At 36.4% G+C, this 15,759-nt stretch overlaps 1 protein-coding gene across 1 annotated transcript in view; it reads left to right on the forward strand.

Annotated features, from left to right (window-relative positions):
• Positions 1-15,759, forward strand: part of LOC136028089 (glycerol-3-phosphate dehydrogenase, mitochondrial-like) — an 83,777-nt gene that overhangs the window by 45,782 nt on the left and 22,236 nt on the right. The window contains exons 7-10 of the mRNA XM_065705707.1: positions 3,733-3,877; positions 7,039-7,232; positions 12,338-12,532; positions 13,611-13,799. Coding sequence (XP_065561779.1) covers positions 3,733-3,877; positions 7,039-7,232; positions 12,338-12,532; positions 13,611-13,799 — 723 coding nt within the window. The remainder of the gene's footprint in view (positions 1-3,732; positions 3,878-7,038; positions 7,233-12,337; positions 12,533-13,610; positions 13,800-15,759) is intronic.

Consider the following 15,759-nt stretch of genomic DNA (forward strand, 5'->3'; position numbering starts at 1 on the left):
CCCGATGGAATTGGTTGCTAGGTGGCTCCATTGGAATTGGCTAGGGTCCCTAGTGAAATTGTATGCTAGGGGCCCGATTGAATTGGATGCTAGGAGCCCTCAGGGGTTATGTTAGGAGGCCGATGAAATTGGATGCTAGGGATCCGATGGAATTGGATGCTAGGGCCCCATCGGAATTGGTTGCTAGGGCCCCCATTGGTTAGGTTAGGGGCTCGATGAAGTTGGATGTTAGGGTCCCACTGGAATCGACGCTAGGACCACCCCCCAGTGAAATTGGATGCTATGGCCCCCGGTGGTTAGTTTAGGGGGCCCAGTGAAACTGGATGTTAGGGTCCTACTGGAATTGATGCTAGGGCCACCCCCTCAGTGAAATTAGATGCTAGGGCCCCTGGTGGTTAGTTTAAGGGGCCAGGTGAAATTGAATTTTAGGGCTCCAGTGGGATTGGATGCTAGGGCCCCATTGAGATCGGTTTCTAGGGGCCCCCGTTGGAATTTCATGCTAGTGTGCCTAGTGTAATTGCTTGCTAGCGTCCGGTGTCTTAAAGGTTCCCCACTAGTGGGCCCTGAAGGTTTTTCCCTGGCCCTCGTAGGTTTTTAATCACAACAACCAAAAAAATCCTGATAGGGAGGGCTCCTGAAGTTTTTTTTAACAATCAAAACCCTATTATATAACAAGAAAATCCTATGATGTAACATCCAAGGAAATCTTGATTTGGCGGGGTCTCGTAGGTTTTTTCTTAGCCCTCGTAGGTTCGCAATCATCCGAAGAAATCCTGATTTGGCGGGGTCTTGTAGGTTTTTTTTTTAGAGAAACTATAACGAAACAATCTTAAAAATCCTGGAGTAAGGAAGCCCCTGAATGTAAAGACTCTCTATTATGTAACAATCTTAGAAATCCTGATTTGGCAGGGGATCTCGTAGGGTTTTCAAGACTCATTTTTTGGTAAAACCCAAGGAAATCCTAGAGTAAAGAAGCACCAAAAAATCAAGCAAATTTACTGCAGCAAATCAAGGCATCCGTGATTGCAAGTCTTTATTTCTGCATTTTACTCCTACTTACATCAAACTTCAATCCAACAGTGAATAAATCATAAAAACAAATTGCACACAAATGCAGGGGCACCAATTTATGGAAACGTTGGAAAGGGTGAGAACTCCTTGTTTATAAAAAGTTAAGATACCCTTAGACCTTTTTTCCAAGATTTAAGAGAAAGTTTTGGTTCTTGTATGATATAGTCCGATCAATCAAGTGTTCTTTAATTGACGCATTGTAGAACCGGTTTTTTCGGTCAGTTTCTTTCAGCTTAACGTGAGACAAGACAAAGAGAAGTGACAGAATAGATGGGAAATATATAATTTGGGCTATAATTTTGCATATTAAGGGGGTAAGGGTAATGTATTTGAACAGTTTGATGTTAGAAAACAATTCTTACTTCATAATATGCAGAATAATTGTACCTAACACATTAGGAATGCAGGCCTGCTATACTTTACCCTCCCCCCCCCCCCCTAATGTGTAAACATATAGCCCAAATTTGTTTCTAAAATATTGTGTATTTGTCATACATAGGTATATTTCGTTAGGATTGAGCGTCAGAGAAACAGGCTCTACTTAGATGAAGCATATTAGGTGGGGGGTATATTATACAAGTGCCGATTTATTTTATTTTTTTTTTCTCAGTAAAAATACTAAAAACAGCAGTTACAAATCCAGGACGGGAAATACCCCAAAATGGCACTCCAGCACAAGCTTTTTAATTTTTCTTAACCTCTACAATTTTTGTTTGTTTTTTTTTTCTTGGGGAGGGGGGGGGGTTAATGTAACCATCTTTGGGTCAGGACTGGGAAACCATATTATTTTATGTAAAATTAAAAATTCATACTTACATATGTTTGGTAACAAGATCTTTGTAGTTCTTCAGGAAATAAGGCACATTGACTATCCAACGAGCATTGTTCAAGATTTCAGATGCTAAATTGCGGCCAGCTGTTGTTGTTTTTTAGTCTCGCTGGTTCTGCAATGGTTTCCTCTTGCATATATACTTCCTCCAAGTCCAGCAGATACTTTAGAAGTCTTGGTCTTCCACGGATTACGTATATTTGTTCTAACTTTTTCCTGCCCTTTGCACATTAGTCAAGCCAAGTCCTCTTGGTAAATATTTCGCTGTTCATATTATTGACTTACAAATAAGGTGAACATACCACTTGATGTCTTTTTTTATGCTCTTTCCAAATATTATAATCACTTTTGCTGCAAATGAATTTTACCCCCACCCATATATATATATATATATATATATATATATATATATATATATATATATATATATATATATATATATATATATATATATATATATATATATATATATATATATATATATATATATATATATATATATATATATATATATATATATATATATATATATATATATATATATATATATATATATATATATATATATATATATATATATATATATATATATATATATATATATATATATATATATATATATATATATATATATATATATATATATATATATATATATATATATATATATATATATATATATATATATATATATGTATTATGTATATATATATATATATTATATATATATATATATATATACATATATATATATATACATGTATATATACCAATATATTTGCACATTAGGGGGGGGGGTAAAGTTTAAAATTAACTCTCATTTGCATCGGAAAAAAACTTTACCTCAACTCCCACCCCTAATGTGCAAATATATATCCAGAATTGGTATATATAGGGATAGAGGTAAAATTCCTTTGTGGCAAAAGTGATTATTATATTTGATAGGCATCAAGTGGTATGTTCACTTTGTTTGTAAATCAATAATATAGATAGCGAAATATTTACCGTCTTCTTTTATTGCGCTTTTTTCGCATAATTCAAAAAGCTATTCAATCTCTTGAATAGAATTTGCTTAGTCCTGTGGTGGCGCAGTGGATTTGACCTTATCTTGGTAATACGGGACCCAGAGATCGAATCACGCTGCAGGAATGCACTGCAGGGCCGACGCAGGGACCTTAGTAGTCAAGAAGCGTCGTTAATTCTTAAATAATAATAGAACTTGCTTAATTTCTTGATATATTTCGATTGGTTTTGAACAACGGGATACGGCATGTTTATCGAAGTTTAGTGGTATCATGCGCAAGACACAACGTCTGTTATTGAAACACTGACCCGAAAATTAAACAAGCCATGTTCAACTTGAGGGTTCCATTGCTCCAAATTGATTACAGTGAAAAAACAAAACCAAGGAAAAAAAGGTCTTTAATTGAGTAAATTCAACATAAATTATCTAAACAAACAGTTTGGCTTAAAAACATTTACAAGCTCGTGTGAATTTTATTAAAGTTGTTAATATAGTTTTGTTGAACAAAGCCAAGATAATTGTTATATAAAACCTATTTAAATAGAGGGAGTATAAGAAAAAAAAGTGGATTCAAGTAAATGATAGCCATTAGTCTCCCAAATCAGGGGGACCCCAATTTAAGTTTTCAAATATATCTGTTGCTTTAAACAAACAAAATTTCTTTAACATTGAAGAAATAGTCAAGTGACTTTGACCGCTTTCGCCCCTTAATGCGCTTGGAACCTCGAATCTTGCTGTGAAAAATAATTATATTACTAGTAGTTAATAAACTCAAGTGTTCATATTACTATATCTCCTTTAATTTCAGGTAAGGAATGGGACGTTAAAGCAAAGTGTATCATTAATGCAACTGGGCCTTTTACTGATACTATCCGAAAGTTAGATAATCAGACTGTGATGGATATATGTGCACCTTCTGCCGGTGCTCATATTGTATTACCGGGATATTATAGGTAAGTCCATAAGTGGTCTTAGAATATAGAATAGAATTTAAGCCTTCGTGTATACAAATATTGAAGTTTCTTTGAATGATGTGGAAAGTCTTGTAAACGAAAGCTGGAGAATGTAGAATGTAAGCTACTATTCTTCAATTAGAAAGTTTTCTGTTCTATTTCCCATTTTCAAAAATCTTTGAAGATGGATTAGACTTCATACAGTACCAAAACATGAGTTTCAAAATACAAGATAAGTCATGTTAATAAAATCTACTCGAAGCATACGCTAATTCAGGAAATTCCCCAAAAAATGTACGCGATACTAATCACACCTATTCTCAATTCCCATTCTACTTCACATCATCCTGGCCTATAGCTAAATCATTACAGATTACGATAATTAAAGCTTGAAGACAGTGCTAAACATATATCTGGGGGACAGTTACCTTACCCCTCCAAAAAGCCCAAACAGAATAAAAAAACAGTCACGCCCGGAAGAAAAGGGCACATTTTACAGGCGAGTTATATGATGTTTTCAAGCTTCTTGCAGAAATGTAACGTATTAATTGAAGATAGATTAAATGTAGATAGATTAAAGAATTCTTTAAAAGTTATGCTGTTTGGGGAACAGTGTGACGTAGGTTAGGCTCACAGTACACAAAGTTATATATTAAGTAGTCTTAAGCTTTTGAATTTGTTATCGTTATTATTTTTTTAATCAGTGTAGGTCTCCGCTACTTCCTATGATTAAACACTCGCCTACAAACGCTACCAATATTTACCCAAACAAAATATTGGATATTTATTATTATTCCGTTTATGTATTTTTCAAGTTTATTTTTTATATTTTTGGCAAAAAAAGTTTTGAAAATCTATGGAGGGGGGGGGAAGTTTAAATTTTTTTTTTGCAAAAAGCGATTTGAAAAAATGAGTTTTTAAAATCTAGCGGGGGAGATGGGCAATTGCCACCCCATAACTCCCCCAATTAGTGTCCATAAGCTATCATGGAGAAGGGGTGTTGGATCATGCTGTAGGCGGAGGAAATGCCAGATGGTTGAAATAGCGCATTTCTATGTCCAAATTGACTAAATCTCAATAGAACTTCAGATAAATATAGAAATAGTTTTACAGAATGAGGGAGAGGTAGAAACTGAAATGTGACCCCTATTGATTACCAGGAATAGGCTATTTCTGGTCTGTGCCTCTATCTTGAAATTAAAAAGCAACCAACCCAAAAACGAGAAGAGTTTATCCCATTCAGGAGGGGAACTACTCACCCTCTCGATCACAGAAATTTTAGAGGATGCTCGTTCGATCAGAAAATCATCAGAAAAGGCTAGTGCCCTTTTTATTATTCAAAAATTATTGGAGGGCAACACTCCTTCCCCCACGCCCATCATAATTTTTATTTATTAAAGTTGAAGAAATTGAAAATTTAAACGTATTTTTTCGTTTAATGTTGTAGGATGAAAGGAACAGGGTGAATAGAATAGAACTAGTATGGTGGAATGAAGTATGGTGGAATAAGGCCAACAACCTAGCAAGGACGAATGATTTTGCACCATTTCACCAAGATTTGTAGCATTGGCTTAGTTTATTTTAGCACCAAGTTAAGACTGCTCACTTTTGCACCGAGTCAGTCCGTATTTATGACTTGGGTTCGGGTTCGACCTTGGGTCAAGACCTTGCTGGTATTTATTCTTAGCTAGGACTTAGCTTGTGTTGGTGTCAAGTTAATCCATAGCTGGGACTTAGCTCATGCTTGCACCCAGTCAGGGTTTAGTTTATTCTTCACAGAGTCAGAACTTGGCTCAATTTCGAACAGAATTATGTCTTCGCTCGGTTTTAGGCCGTGCTACTTTGTAGCATGTATTTCGCTTGCTTTAGTGTGATTCAGGACTTAGCTTGTTTAGCACTGTGTTATCAAAATTCAGCAGCTTAGGCGTGGCTTGTTTTTGCTCTCAGTCATTTTACAACCATAGTACAAAATTACGCTATTTAGACTTAGCTCGGTTTTGAAGTGAGTCAATCCGCAGGTTGAACTTTCGTTATACACATAGTCAGGACTCGTCTTGTTCTGCTGGGTGGGCGGGGGGGGGGTACTGAGTTGGTAACATGTGCAATTTTTGCTTTTTATCATGCAAATGTGATTTTTTGCATTATTCTAGTTTCAACTCTGTACAACATGCCTAGATATGCTACTAACTTGTAGCTGTGAAGAATGAGCAATTTGTAAAATTTAAGGCCTTGTCCTGGGACTCTAGGTGTTATGCTTTTTTATATTTTAATCGCTAAAAAGCGAAATAACTCTAAAAATATCGAGCATGAGAGTTGTTGGGGACAAAAGGATTCGGTGGGGTGGTAGATTGCCCTTTGATCACTTTTATGTACCTGAAAAGGGTATTACAACTTTGATAAATGTTTACTTTTGTTCCAAGTGCTCTAAAGTGTGTATTACTGCATATAGCAAGATTCTGACGATCGCATATTGTTTCTTTGTCATTATTAGAGAAGCGCATCCATCTTTTTAGTTTTCTAAGATCCCCCTCCAACGAGACTAAAAATGCGTAAATTGGGTTTGCTTACAGATAACATTACCTATAGAGCGAAGCGTATTAGTCCTTGAGCCTCGCGGGCAGCGGGGCGAGGTCTGTATTCTATATTTATTCAGCAAAAGTGACAAAACTAAAAAAAAAGATCCTCAAACGAGGTTTATTAAATAAATATAGGATACAGACCTCGCCCCACTGCCCGCGGGGCTCATAGACTAATATGCTTCGCTCTATAGGTAATGTTACCTATAAGCAAGCCCACTTTGCGTATTTCTAGTTTGCCTCGTGGAGGAGTCAACCAGAAATAGATGCGCTTCTCTAATAATGACAAAGAAACAATATGCGATCATGAGAATCTTCCTATATGCAGTAATACACACTTTAGAGCACTTGGAACGAAAGCAAACATTTATCACAACTTCAGTTTCTGATCGACTGGTTCCCCTCCTAATTTTGTGGCCAGGGAAAAGCGAAGGAGTAATGGAACAGAAATTGCTCTTTAGTATGTCAACGCTACTGTTTGAATTATCTTTCTGTAATCAAATACTATTTTTTATTCTTTTGATTTGAATATAATTATTATATGCATTGATTAAACAATATTTTCAATGGTTTCTCGTTTTTCAGCCCTCAAAAGATGGGTCTACTAGACCCAGCGACTTCTGATGGACGAGTGATCTTCTTCCTCCCGTGGGAAGGAATGACCATTGCTGGCACCACAGATTCACCATGTGAAGTAACCTATAGTCCAGCCCCTACAGAGAAGGATATTCAGTTTATCCTGAACGAAGTTAAAAATTACCTTAGTTCAGATATCGAAGGTACGAAATATTCATCAAATTTGAAATTAAATAGACAAAATCTAAGTTTACGAATGATATCCATAGAGTAAATGTAGAAGACCGAAAAGATCTTCGGAAAATTTTTACAGAAAAATGCAACGGGCCAAATGCTTTTGTGTAAAAAAAAAAATTTACTAAACGCAAAGGCCACAAGAAAAAATATGAACAACTGAAAAGTTGATACTTTAAACAACGATCATAGCAACATTACTGGTAAAATTAATTCTGCTGGTATGGCTATTTTCTATTCTGTTTGAACTAATCAAGTCAATGTCACTAATAAACTAAAGGAAGTAGTTATGAATATAAATTGCTTATTTTATGTATTTCGAGGCCGAAGAAAAAAATCTTTTTGGATTGTCATTACGGTAATGTCAACTACCAAGAATAATGGAAATTAATGAGGCAGAAGCAAAATTTTTTTAAATATTTAAAATAACAGAATCCGTTAGTTTTTCCATGCCATATATGTGCTTTCAAGTTCCTTTAGTTTTGCTTTTCAGTTTTGTCATAAAAAAAGCTTTTCCGAATTGTTTTCTGGCTGTTTCTAGTCACGTAGCATTCTTCTGGTTGACTTTTGCTGTCCTTAAACTGAAGCAAAAGTTCAAATACTGTCTAGTTTATCGCTAATGAGCTTCGACTTTCTGATGCTTGTCAGGTTTAGGTTCTTTTTAATAACAAAATAAATAACAAAAGGTCCAGAGCCCGGCTGAGAAGACAAATAAATGTCCCCTCATTTATCACCAGAGCTAGTCCGTTGCTGCCTGCCTAGCCTAGTGTCCAACTAAAGTTGTCATCGATCTCATTATAGAATTACGGATTGTTTCGACAAATCTGATCGGACAAAACATTCCAAGTTTTTTTTTAAATGTTCTCTGTGATCCTGTTTGGATATATAAAATGTGTTTTTAATTTTAGTTTATAAATTCTAGTTAGTGCATAGTATGTTTCAAGACAGGTTGTACTAGGGATTCTATATGTTTCCGCTGGGAAACTCTGATATTTTTGTTTCTTTTGTAATTTTGGGGCTTTTTTCTTTTTTTGTGAATGAAGATCTCATACGATGAAACAGTTCGTGGTAACGAATTGTAGTAAGGAGCGACCTGGCTCAATAGTAACCAAAACTCTAAAAAACGGAATTTTTATAACAATAGTTACACCAAAAGAATCGCATTTTAATGCTGGTTTTAAACATATAAGTTTCAGTAAATTTAGACTTACTTATCAAAAGTTACGAGCCTGAGAAAATTTGCCTTATTTTAGAAAATAGGGAAAACACCCCCTAAATGTCATAGAATTAACGATTGTTAATGAAAAGTTAACGATTGTTAATGAAAAGTCTTAACGAAAACCACACCATCAGATTCAGCGTATCAGAGAACCCTATTTGTAGAAGTTTCAAGCTCCTATCTACAAAAATGTGGAATTTTGTATTTTTTGCCAGAAGGCAGATCACGGATGCGTGTTTATTTGTTTGTTTGTTTTTTGTTGTTTTTTTCCCAGGGGTGATCATATTGACCCCGTGGTCCTAGAATCTTGCGAGCGGGCTCATTCTAACGGAAATGAAAAGCTCTAGTGCCCTTTTTCAGTGACCAAAAAATTGGAGGGCACCTAGGCCCCCTCCCACGCTAATTATTTTCCCAAAGTCACCGGATCAAAATTCTGAGATAGCCATTTTGATCAACGTATTCGAAAAAGCTTATAACTATGTCTTTGGGGACGACTTACTCCCCCACAGTCCCCGTGGGAGGGGCTACAAGTTACAAACTTTGACCAGTGCTTACATATAGTAATGGTTATTTGGAAGTGTACAGACGTTTTTGGGGGGATTTTTTGGTTTGGAGGGGGGGTTGAAAAGAGGGGGATATGTTAGGGGAACTTTCCTTGGAGGAATTTATCATGGGGGAAGAAAATTTCCATGAAGGGACCGCTGGATTTTCTAGCATAATTAAAAAAAACAATGGGAAAATAAATATGAAAAAGTTTTTTCAACTGAAAGTAAGGAGCAGAATTAAAACCACTTAAAACAAACAGAAATTATTACGGATATGATTGGCCACCTCCTCCTAATACCTCGCTCTTCACGCTAAAGTATTTTTAATAATTTCAACTATTTATTCTACGGCTTTCGTGATTCAGGGGTCATTCTTAAGAAATTGAGACAAAATTTAAGCTTTAGTGTAAAGAACGAGGTACTGACGAGGGGGTGAACCCCTCATATACGTAATAAAACATGAGAATACAGAAGTTTGTTGCGTAAGCTAATTTATAAGTTACGTATATCTTTTAATAATAAAAACATTCGTAAAAAATTAAGAGTTCTAGCTGCCTTTCTAAGTAACTGAAAAACCGGAGGGCAACTAGGCCTCCTCCCCACTCCTTTTTTTCTCAAAATCGTTCGATCAAAACTATGAGAAAGCCATTTAGCCAAAAAAAATAAATATGCAAATTTAGTTTTAATTATTCATCTGCGGAGAGCCAAAATCAAAACATGCATTGATTCAAAAACGTTCAGAAATTAAATAAAAAAAAAACAAGTTTTTTTTAACGGAAAGTAAGGAACGACATTAAAACTTAAAACGAACAGAAATTACTTCGTATATGAAAGGGGCTGCTTCCTCATCAACGCCCTGCTCTTTACGCTAAGTTTTTTACCGTTTCAAAAAGTAGAGTTAAGAGAAAGAGTTGATGAGGAAGTAGCCCCTTTCACAAGTAGCCATTAACATCGTAAGGATTCCAGTGTCCCCTACGCAATGGCACACAATTCGCTCGCACCTGCGGTCAACATTTCATCGCTCTTCACGGTAGCCTCAGTCTCAAGTAAAACTCTTCCTGTCTACTACTTTAATTTGCTTATAAAACCTTAGAGTAACTGACTTCTCAACATCCGTAATCCAAACCTGGATTACCTAGTTCCTAAGCCGCGAGTCCAGAAATCTAAGTAAATCTTGTGGTTTGCAATCAGATCCCTGGCCTTCATTCCATGCACACGAGAATCAGCTTTATCCAGCAGGGCTTTAACCTGTTTTGGCCATTTTACCTTTCTAGGAGATATTTACATTTTGTTGTAAGCCACCTTCACTAGACGGCTATCTGACAAATGTAATACCTGTAAACCAGACTTGATTATCTGTATAATCCCCCCATGACGCAAATTGGGTAAACCCAGGTCACCTCTAAGAATCAGACTGCTAAAATTATTTTTAGAACCAACTACTTTTTTAAAATACGTATACTGCAGAGACTGCAAATGTCTCACTCAGTGCCCCCCCCCCACAACTTGCAGCCCTAATGGGTAACTGGTAGGACCTTAGTCATAGAAAGGTGCTTATTATGTGTTTTTGCCAGATTAGAGCACATGCAGCTGCTTTTCCAGAGAAATCATCAACTTAACGTGTTTGGTCCAGTTTAGCTTCAATGTCTTTGTTTCTAAGTAAGCTTCAGCTAAATCCAGGAGTGTTTGAAGTTCCTCGACGGACTTAGCCACCAAAGCCGTGTCATCAACGAACAGTAGATAAGAAAATAGAGTATTCGCAAGTGAGACGGCCGGGGCCCATCGCTGTTCAAGGTACTCTGCCAAATCATTAATGTATAAAGTGAAGTCTTTCGTTGACAGTGTGCCTTCTTGAAGGACCCCTTCAAGGGTTTTGAATGGCCTAGATACTCCTTGTTTAGCAATGATAACTATTGATAAAGTAATCCCAACATGCTAATTAACAATATGATAAATGGCCTAGTTGGCCCTATCTTAGCGAGATAACAAAACAAATGGGCATATTAATCCTATGAAATACTTTCTCAATGTCCTATGCAATGTCCCCTTTCCCCTGCAATATTTCCCCATGAGAGCTTGAAGTATGAAAACCTGGTCTGTTGTTGAGTACCCTTTACGACACCCCCCTTGCGTCTCACTTATAATATTTCCCCTATCAAGCCAGCATCCCCAATCTAGCATCCAAAACTTTTTCCAAAAACTTACTAATAGTTGGCATTAGGCTTATTGAGCGATAATTACTATGCATCGTGCGGTCACCCTTTTTAAATAGCGGCTTTATTACCGACATGTTCTACGTTGCTGGCCATCTGTACGAAACTAGGACTGTATTGAACAGACTTAAAAGAATTGGTAATAGGCGTCCTATTAATTTTGTATACGTAGTTGATGGGATTCCGTCAGTACCTGGAGAAGATCCTCCACAGTGACTCTTTAATACATTTCTTCAACTCTTCCTCTGATATTTTCTATATGAGCTGGTAAAAATGCTCTGGGAGGGGGAATTCACTAACAGCTGAATCAATCGACTCGGTATACGTATGCGGGTAAATGGGTGGGGTGGCTTTGTCCTTCTGACCCTCCCGTTTTTCGCAGTATGTCGGGCAGGTATTAACATCCGGAACCACCTTTGACTTGTCACGTGGCGCACGCAAGGACTTACAGAATTTTTTCATGCTGGCTGATTTGTAGGCTTGAAAACAATTTTCTTGTTCTTGAATTTGGTATATAAGTTTCTTCCTCTTTACTAAAGACTTGTGTTGCTTTCTAGCTAACCTAATTGCTAGTAGGGCTTCAAGTCGTTCCTCTGACCCTGTATCATTTTTACCTTCTTTAATAAACTAAACATACCCACCTTGCTGAATTTACACTCATCATCGAAAGAACCGATTTCCGGCGGTAATGGTTTCAGGACTCGGCCTACCTCTTTATGGAGAAACCCGAGGCTTCTGCCCCAGATATTTACTCGCCCTGACAAGTCATCACTGCTCCTTTGCATCCTGAAGTCGTCCGGTAGGATGTGCTCTTGGCAGACTCTACTCGGCCTGAAACCTGCTTGTCCTAGTCTTATAAGCTTACCTTTGGAGTCGTTGAAGCGGTTGGGGACGATGAAGTGGTCAACTTATTTAGTATTGTCATCGCTGACGCTTACTTCAAGGTCAATAGCATTAGAGAGGTAAGACGATAAATAAGCACTATTTCAGAAACATCTCTACTGTTCCCCCAAAAAAGCCTGGCTGCTATGATTTTTTCTTTCCCTAAAAATATCCCGTTTTGGAAATCAAGTCTCATAAATAACTTTTCATTTCAGTTCGACGGGGTGATGTGCTTTCTGCTTGGAGTGGAATTCGTCCTCTGGTCTCTGACCCCAACAAGCCAGATACACAATCTCTAGCCAGAAATCATATTGTGCATATTAGCCCAAGTAAGCTTATTACCATAGCTGGAGGAAAGTGGACTACATACAGAAGTATGGCACAAGATACACTTGACGCTGCAATTGAAGGTAAATTCTTAGTTATTGGCTTTGTGAAGAAAGGAAAAATCTTTATTTTTCTGTGCAGAATAACAAATCGAATGATCAAACATTACTTAGAATTTTCAGTTTTTATTGAAGGGAAAAGATTGCTGGGCGGCTGTGAGAAAAAGTTCTAGTTGTCTAGTAATAAATTATAGAATTTAAGGGTATTAGGAATATTTAGGGACTCAATTGAAGGAAAAATATTGTTTAACGCCCAATCCTAAACTATAAAAAGTTATAATTTGCTGACCCTTAAAAAGATGAAAGTTTTTGTAGAAAATGGTAATATACATTTATTTGTTAAGCGCAGTTTGACGGTGAAGAAGCTTATTGAAGGGAATAACCCTCGGGTGTTAATTAGCTGCGATAGGATGTTAGTGTTAACATTTTGACCAAAGTAATTTTTTTAGGTGAGGTTCATGCTAAATGTAACCTTACTTTTTTATGTCAGGAAATGAACAGGGACTCTATTTTAATATTTTCTTTTTTGAGGGAAGGGGGGTCATGACCCTCTCTTCTAAGGCTGATAATTCACAAATAGATTTCAAATACGAAAACAAATCATAGAAATGGGGTAAATAGCCTTTTCTGAAGTCTCGCTCAGCTCCTTTCCTTTGAAGGAATCGCTAAAGTTGCCCGGAGAAACGAAAAGCGTAATATTTGGTTTGTATAAGAATATTTGTTTTCCCTTGGCGTTCTTTTTTGTTTTAGTTTCGATGTTCCGAATGAAATATATACACTAGTCTATAAGATTGAAGTGTATCATCCTATAGCCAATCCTATAGCCATTGATTTCTAGACATGATTTAGTTACTAGACGGGCTACCAGTTGATCTACCAATCGGCTGTTAAATGTGAAATTTGTTTCTTGCATCTGATGCATGGTCTCTAAGAGCCATTCGACACTCAACCCCTAGCTATAAATAGATAAAAAACCAAAATAAAACGCGAGCATTAAAAGAATATTACATGCGAAGTAAATAATCTTCTTAACCCCTTTATAAAGATTTGCTTGTTTTTGGGTGTCTATGTACTATGTGCGAATATATATTCTGTGTTGTAGCTACTGGACTCAAACCTGAAAGACCTTCTCAGACTGATGGCCTGCTACTGGAGGGAGCGCATGACTATACAGATAACCTCTACATAAAACTCGTCCAGGATTACGGTCTTGAAAGTGAAGTTGCAAAGCATCTGGCAAGAACCTACGGTGATAGAGCTTTCTCTGTTGCTAAATTGGCAGACTTAACTGGTACTTAAATTTTTCATTTCATTTCTTTACTTGTTAACTTTGCTTGACTTTTTTTTCAGTTCAGTTAAGTTTATTAACATCAAAATAAATGGACAACAATAACTTTCTACCCCTACAAGGCTCCCTGGCACAAAAAACCTAGTCTAGGATACTCTATAAAAAAATCAGTCCCAAAAACAGAGGGCCTCCACAATTTAATTCAACTAAGATGTTTTACAATTTTCAGCTGTGAATCTATCGCTAGTTCACTCTCTGTCTCTCGTCAACCATTTGAGTATGATCGGATAGGCCTACTTGTAGATGAGAAAAAATACGTTAATGAAATAAAAAGTGGGAAGGAAAAGGTCCTGCTCCAATTCTTCTTTGTTTTGTTCTGTATTATTCCACCACTCACACAAGTTTAAGAGATCTCGTATTTAGGATTCACTCTAGATCAAAATCTGTGTTGGGAAAACACTGCAACATCGTGGCATGCAAGTTGATGAGCCTTTGAGTTCTGGCCCGTTTTCTTTATTTTGACATTTTTAAATTCTTCATTATTCGAACTACTCTTTAGTGCGGCCTTATATAAATCAGGGTTTGATTTGAACGAGCAATTGTAATTGCAATTTTAGGCTAGCTCAGACGAGGTAGGTTTTGAGATTGATAGGCAGGTTTGATCGTGGTATCGATCGTGGATCGGTGAAAAAAGATACTATATGAATGTTTGCATTCCACTGCTTGAATGCCTGTACATCAGATTTTTCCTATGAGTTTTCGAATCCCAATTCGTTTTATTATGATTGTGTGACTAGGAGTGCTGCTAGTCATGCATTTGAGCCACAAAACATAACGAAAGCGAGTTTTTTGACCAGACACTTAGGCCCGTCAGTTTTATATTTATTCCTACTTTATTTTGCCAAGTTGAAAGTAAATCTTAACTTAAAAATTGTAAATTTTCTCTTTTTTAGCAATTGAATAAAGTTCGAGAGAAAGTTTTTTCTTTTTTTTTGTCATTTGAGTTGTAATTAATTTGTCTACCTTTTTCAGTATTTATCCTTTTTTAGCTTATTGTTGTGTCAATTTTTCTCTTTTTGCCGTTATTTTTTTCTAGTATTATTGTTGTTACCTTTTTTTTGGAATTTATATGATGAGTTCGTATGGATATCCCACATTTCGCTTTTTCAAACATCCTTTTATTTTTATTTTAGTGCAACTTTTTGTCCTTATTGAGCTTTCTTTATGCTTCTAAAAACGTTGGAAGTAAAGAAAAAAACATATCCTATTTTTTAATAAGCCCCTGACATATGCTTAATTCATGCTACGCGTTTTCTTCCACCGAATAGCAAAAAAAGTTGTCTTTACAGACGGAATAACAAACAGCACTCATGGCTAAGATAGTTGCGTCTGTTGTTTATATTAATAAGTTGTTTCCTTCATTTTGGTGGCCAAGGATTGATAAGTTGCCCTGCTCAACGCTCTGATCTAGATAAGTATTAAACAACAACAAAAAAAATCCACTGAAAGTAAGGAGCAACATTAAAACTTAGAACGAATAGAAGTTATTACGTATATGAGGAGGGTTGCCCTTTTACGATACCTCGCTCTTCATGCTGAAGTTTTTGTAAAATTGTTCTTGTAAAATTGGGGCAAAAATCCAAAACTTAGCGTAAAGAGCGAGGTATTAAGGATGGGTAACTTCCCTCATATACGCAGTAATTTCTTTTCCTTTTAAGTTTTGTTGTTGCTCCTTATTTTCAGATGTTTTTTTGTATTTAATTTCCTATTGTTTTTTAAGTAATGCCTCCGCCACCGATGGATCCCTCCCCACGCTGATAGATTTCTAGATAATCCCAAACCAGTGAAAATGTCCCCTTTACAATTACCCTTGACGTTTCCACCTGTAAAATATCCCCTGGAAAGTTCAGCCCCAGGATTAAAAAAAAATCCTTAAAATCCTCGTCCTTAAAAAAAAAAGCAA

This window comes from Artemia franciscana, chromosome 6 (assembly GCF_032884065.1).
Source record: "Artemia franciscana chromosome 6, ASM3288406v1, whole genome shotgun sequence".
Classification (NCBI taxonomy): Eukaryota; Metazoa; Arthropoda; class Branchiopoda; order Anostraca; family Artemiidae; genus Artemia; species Artemia franciscana.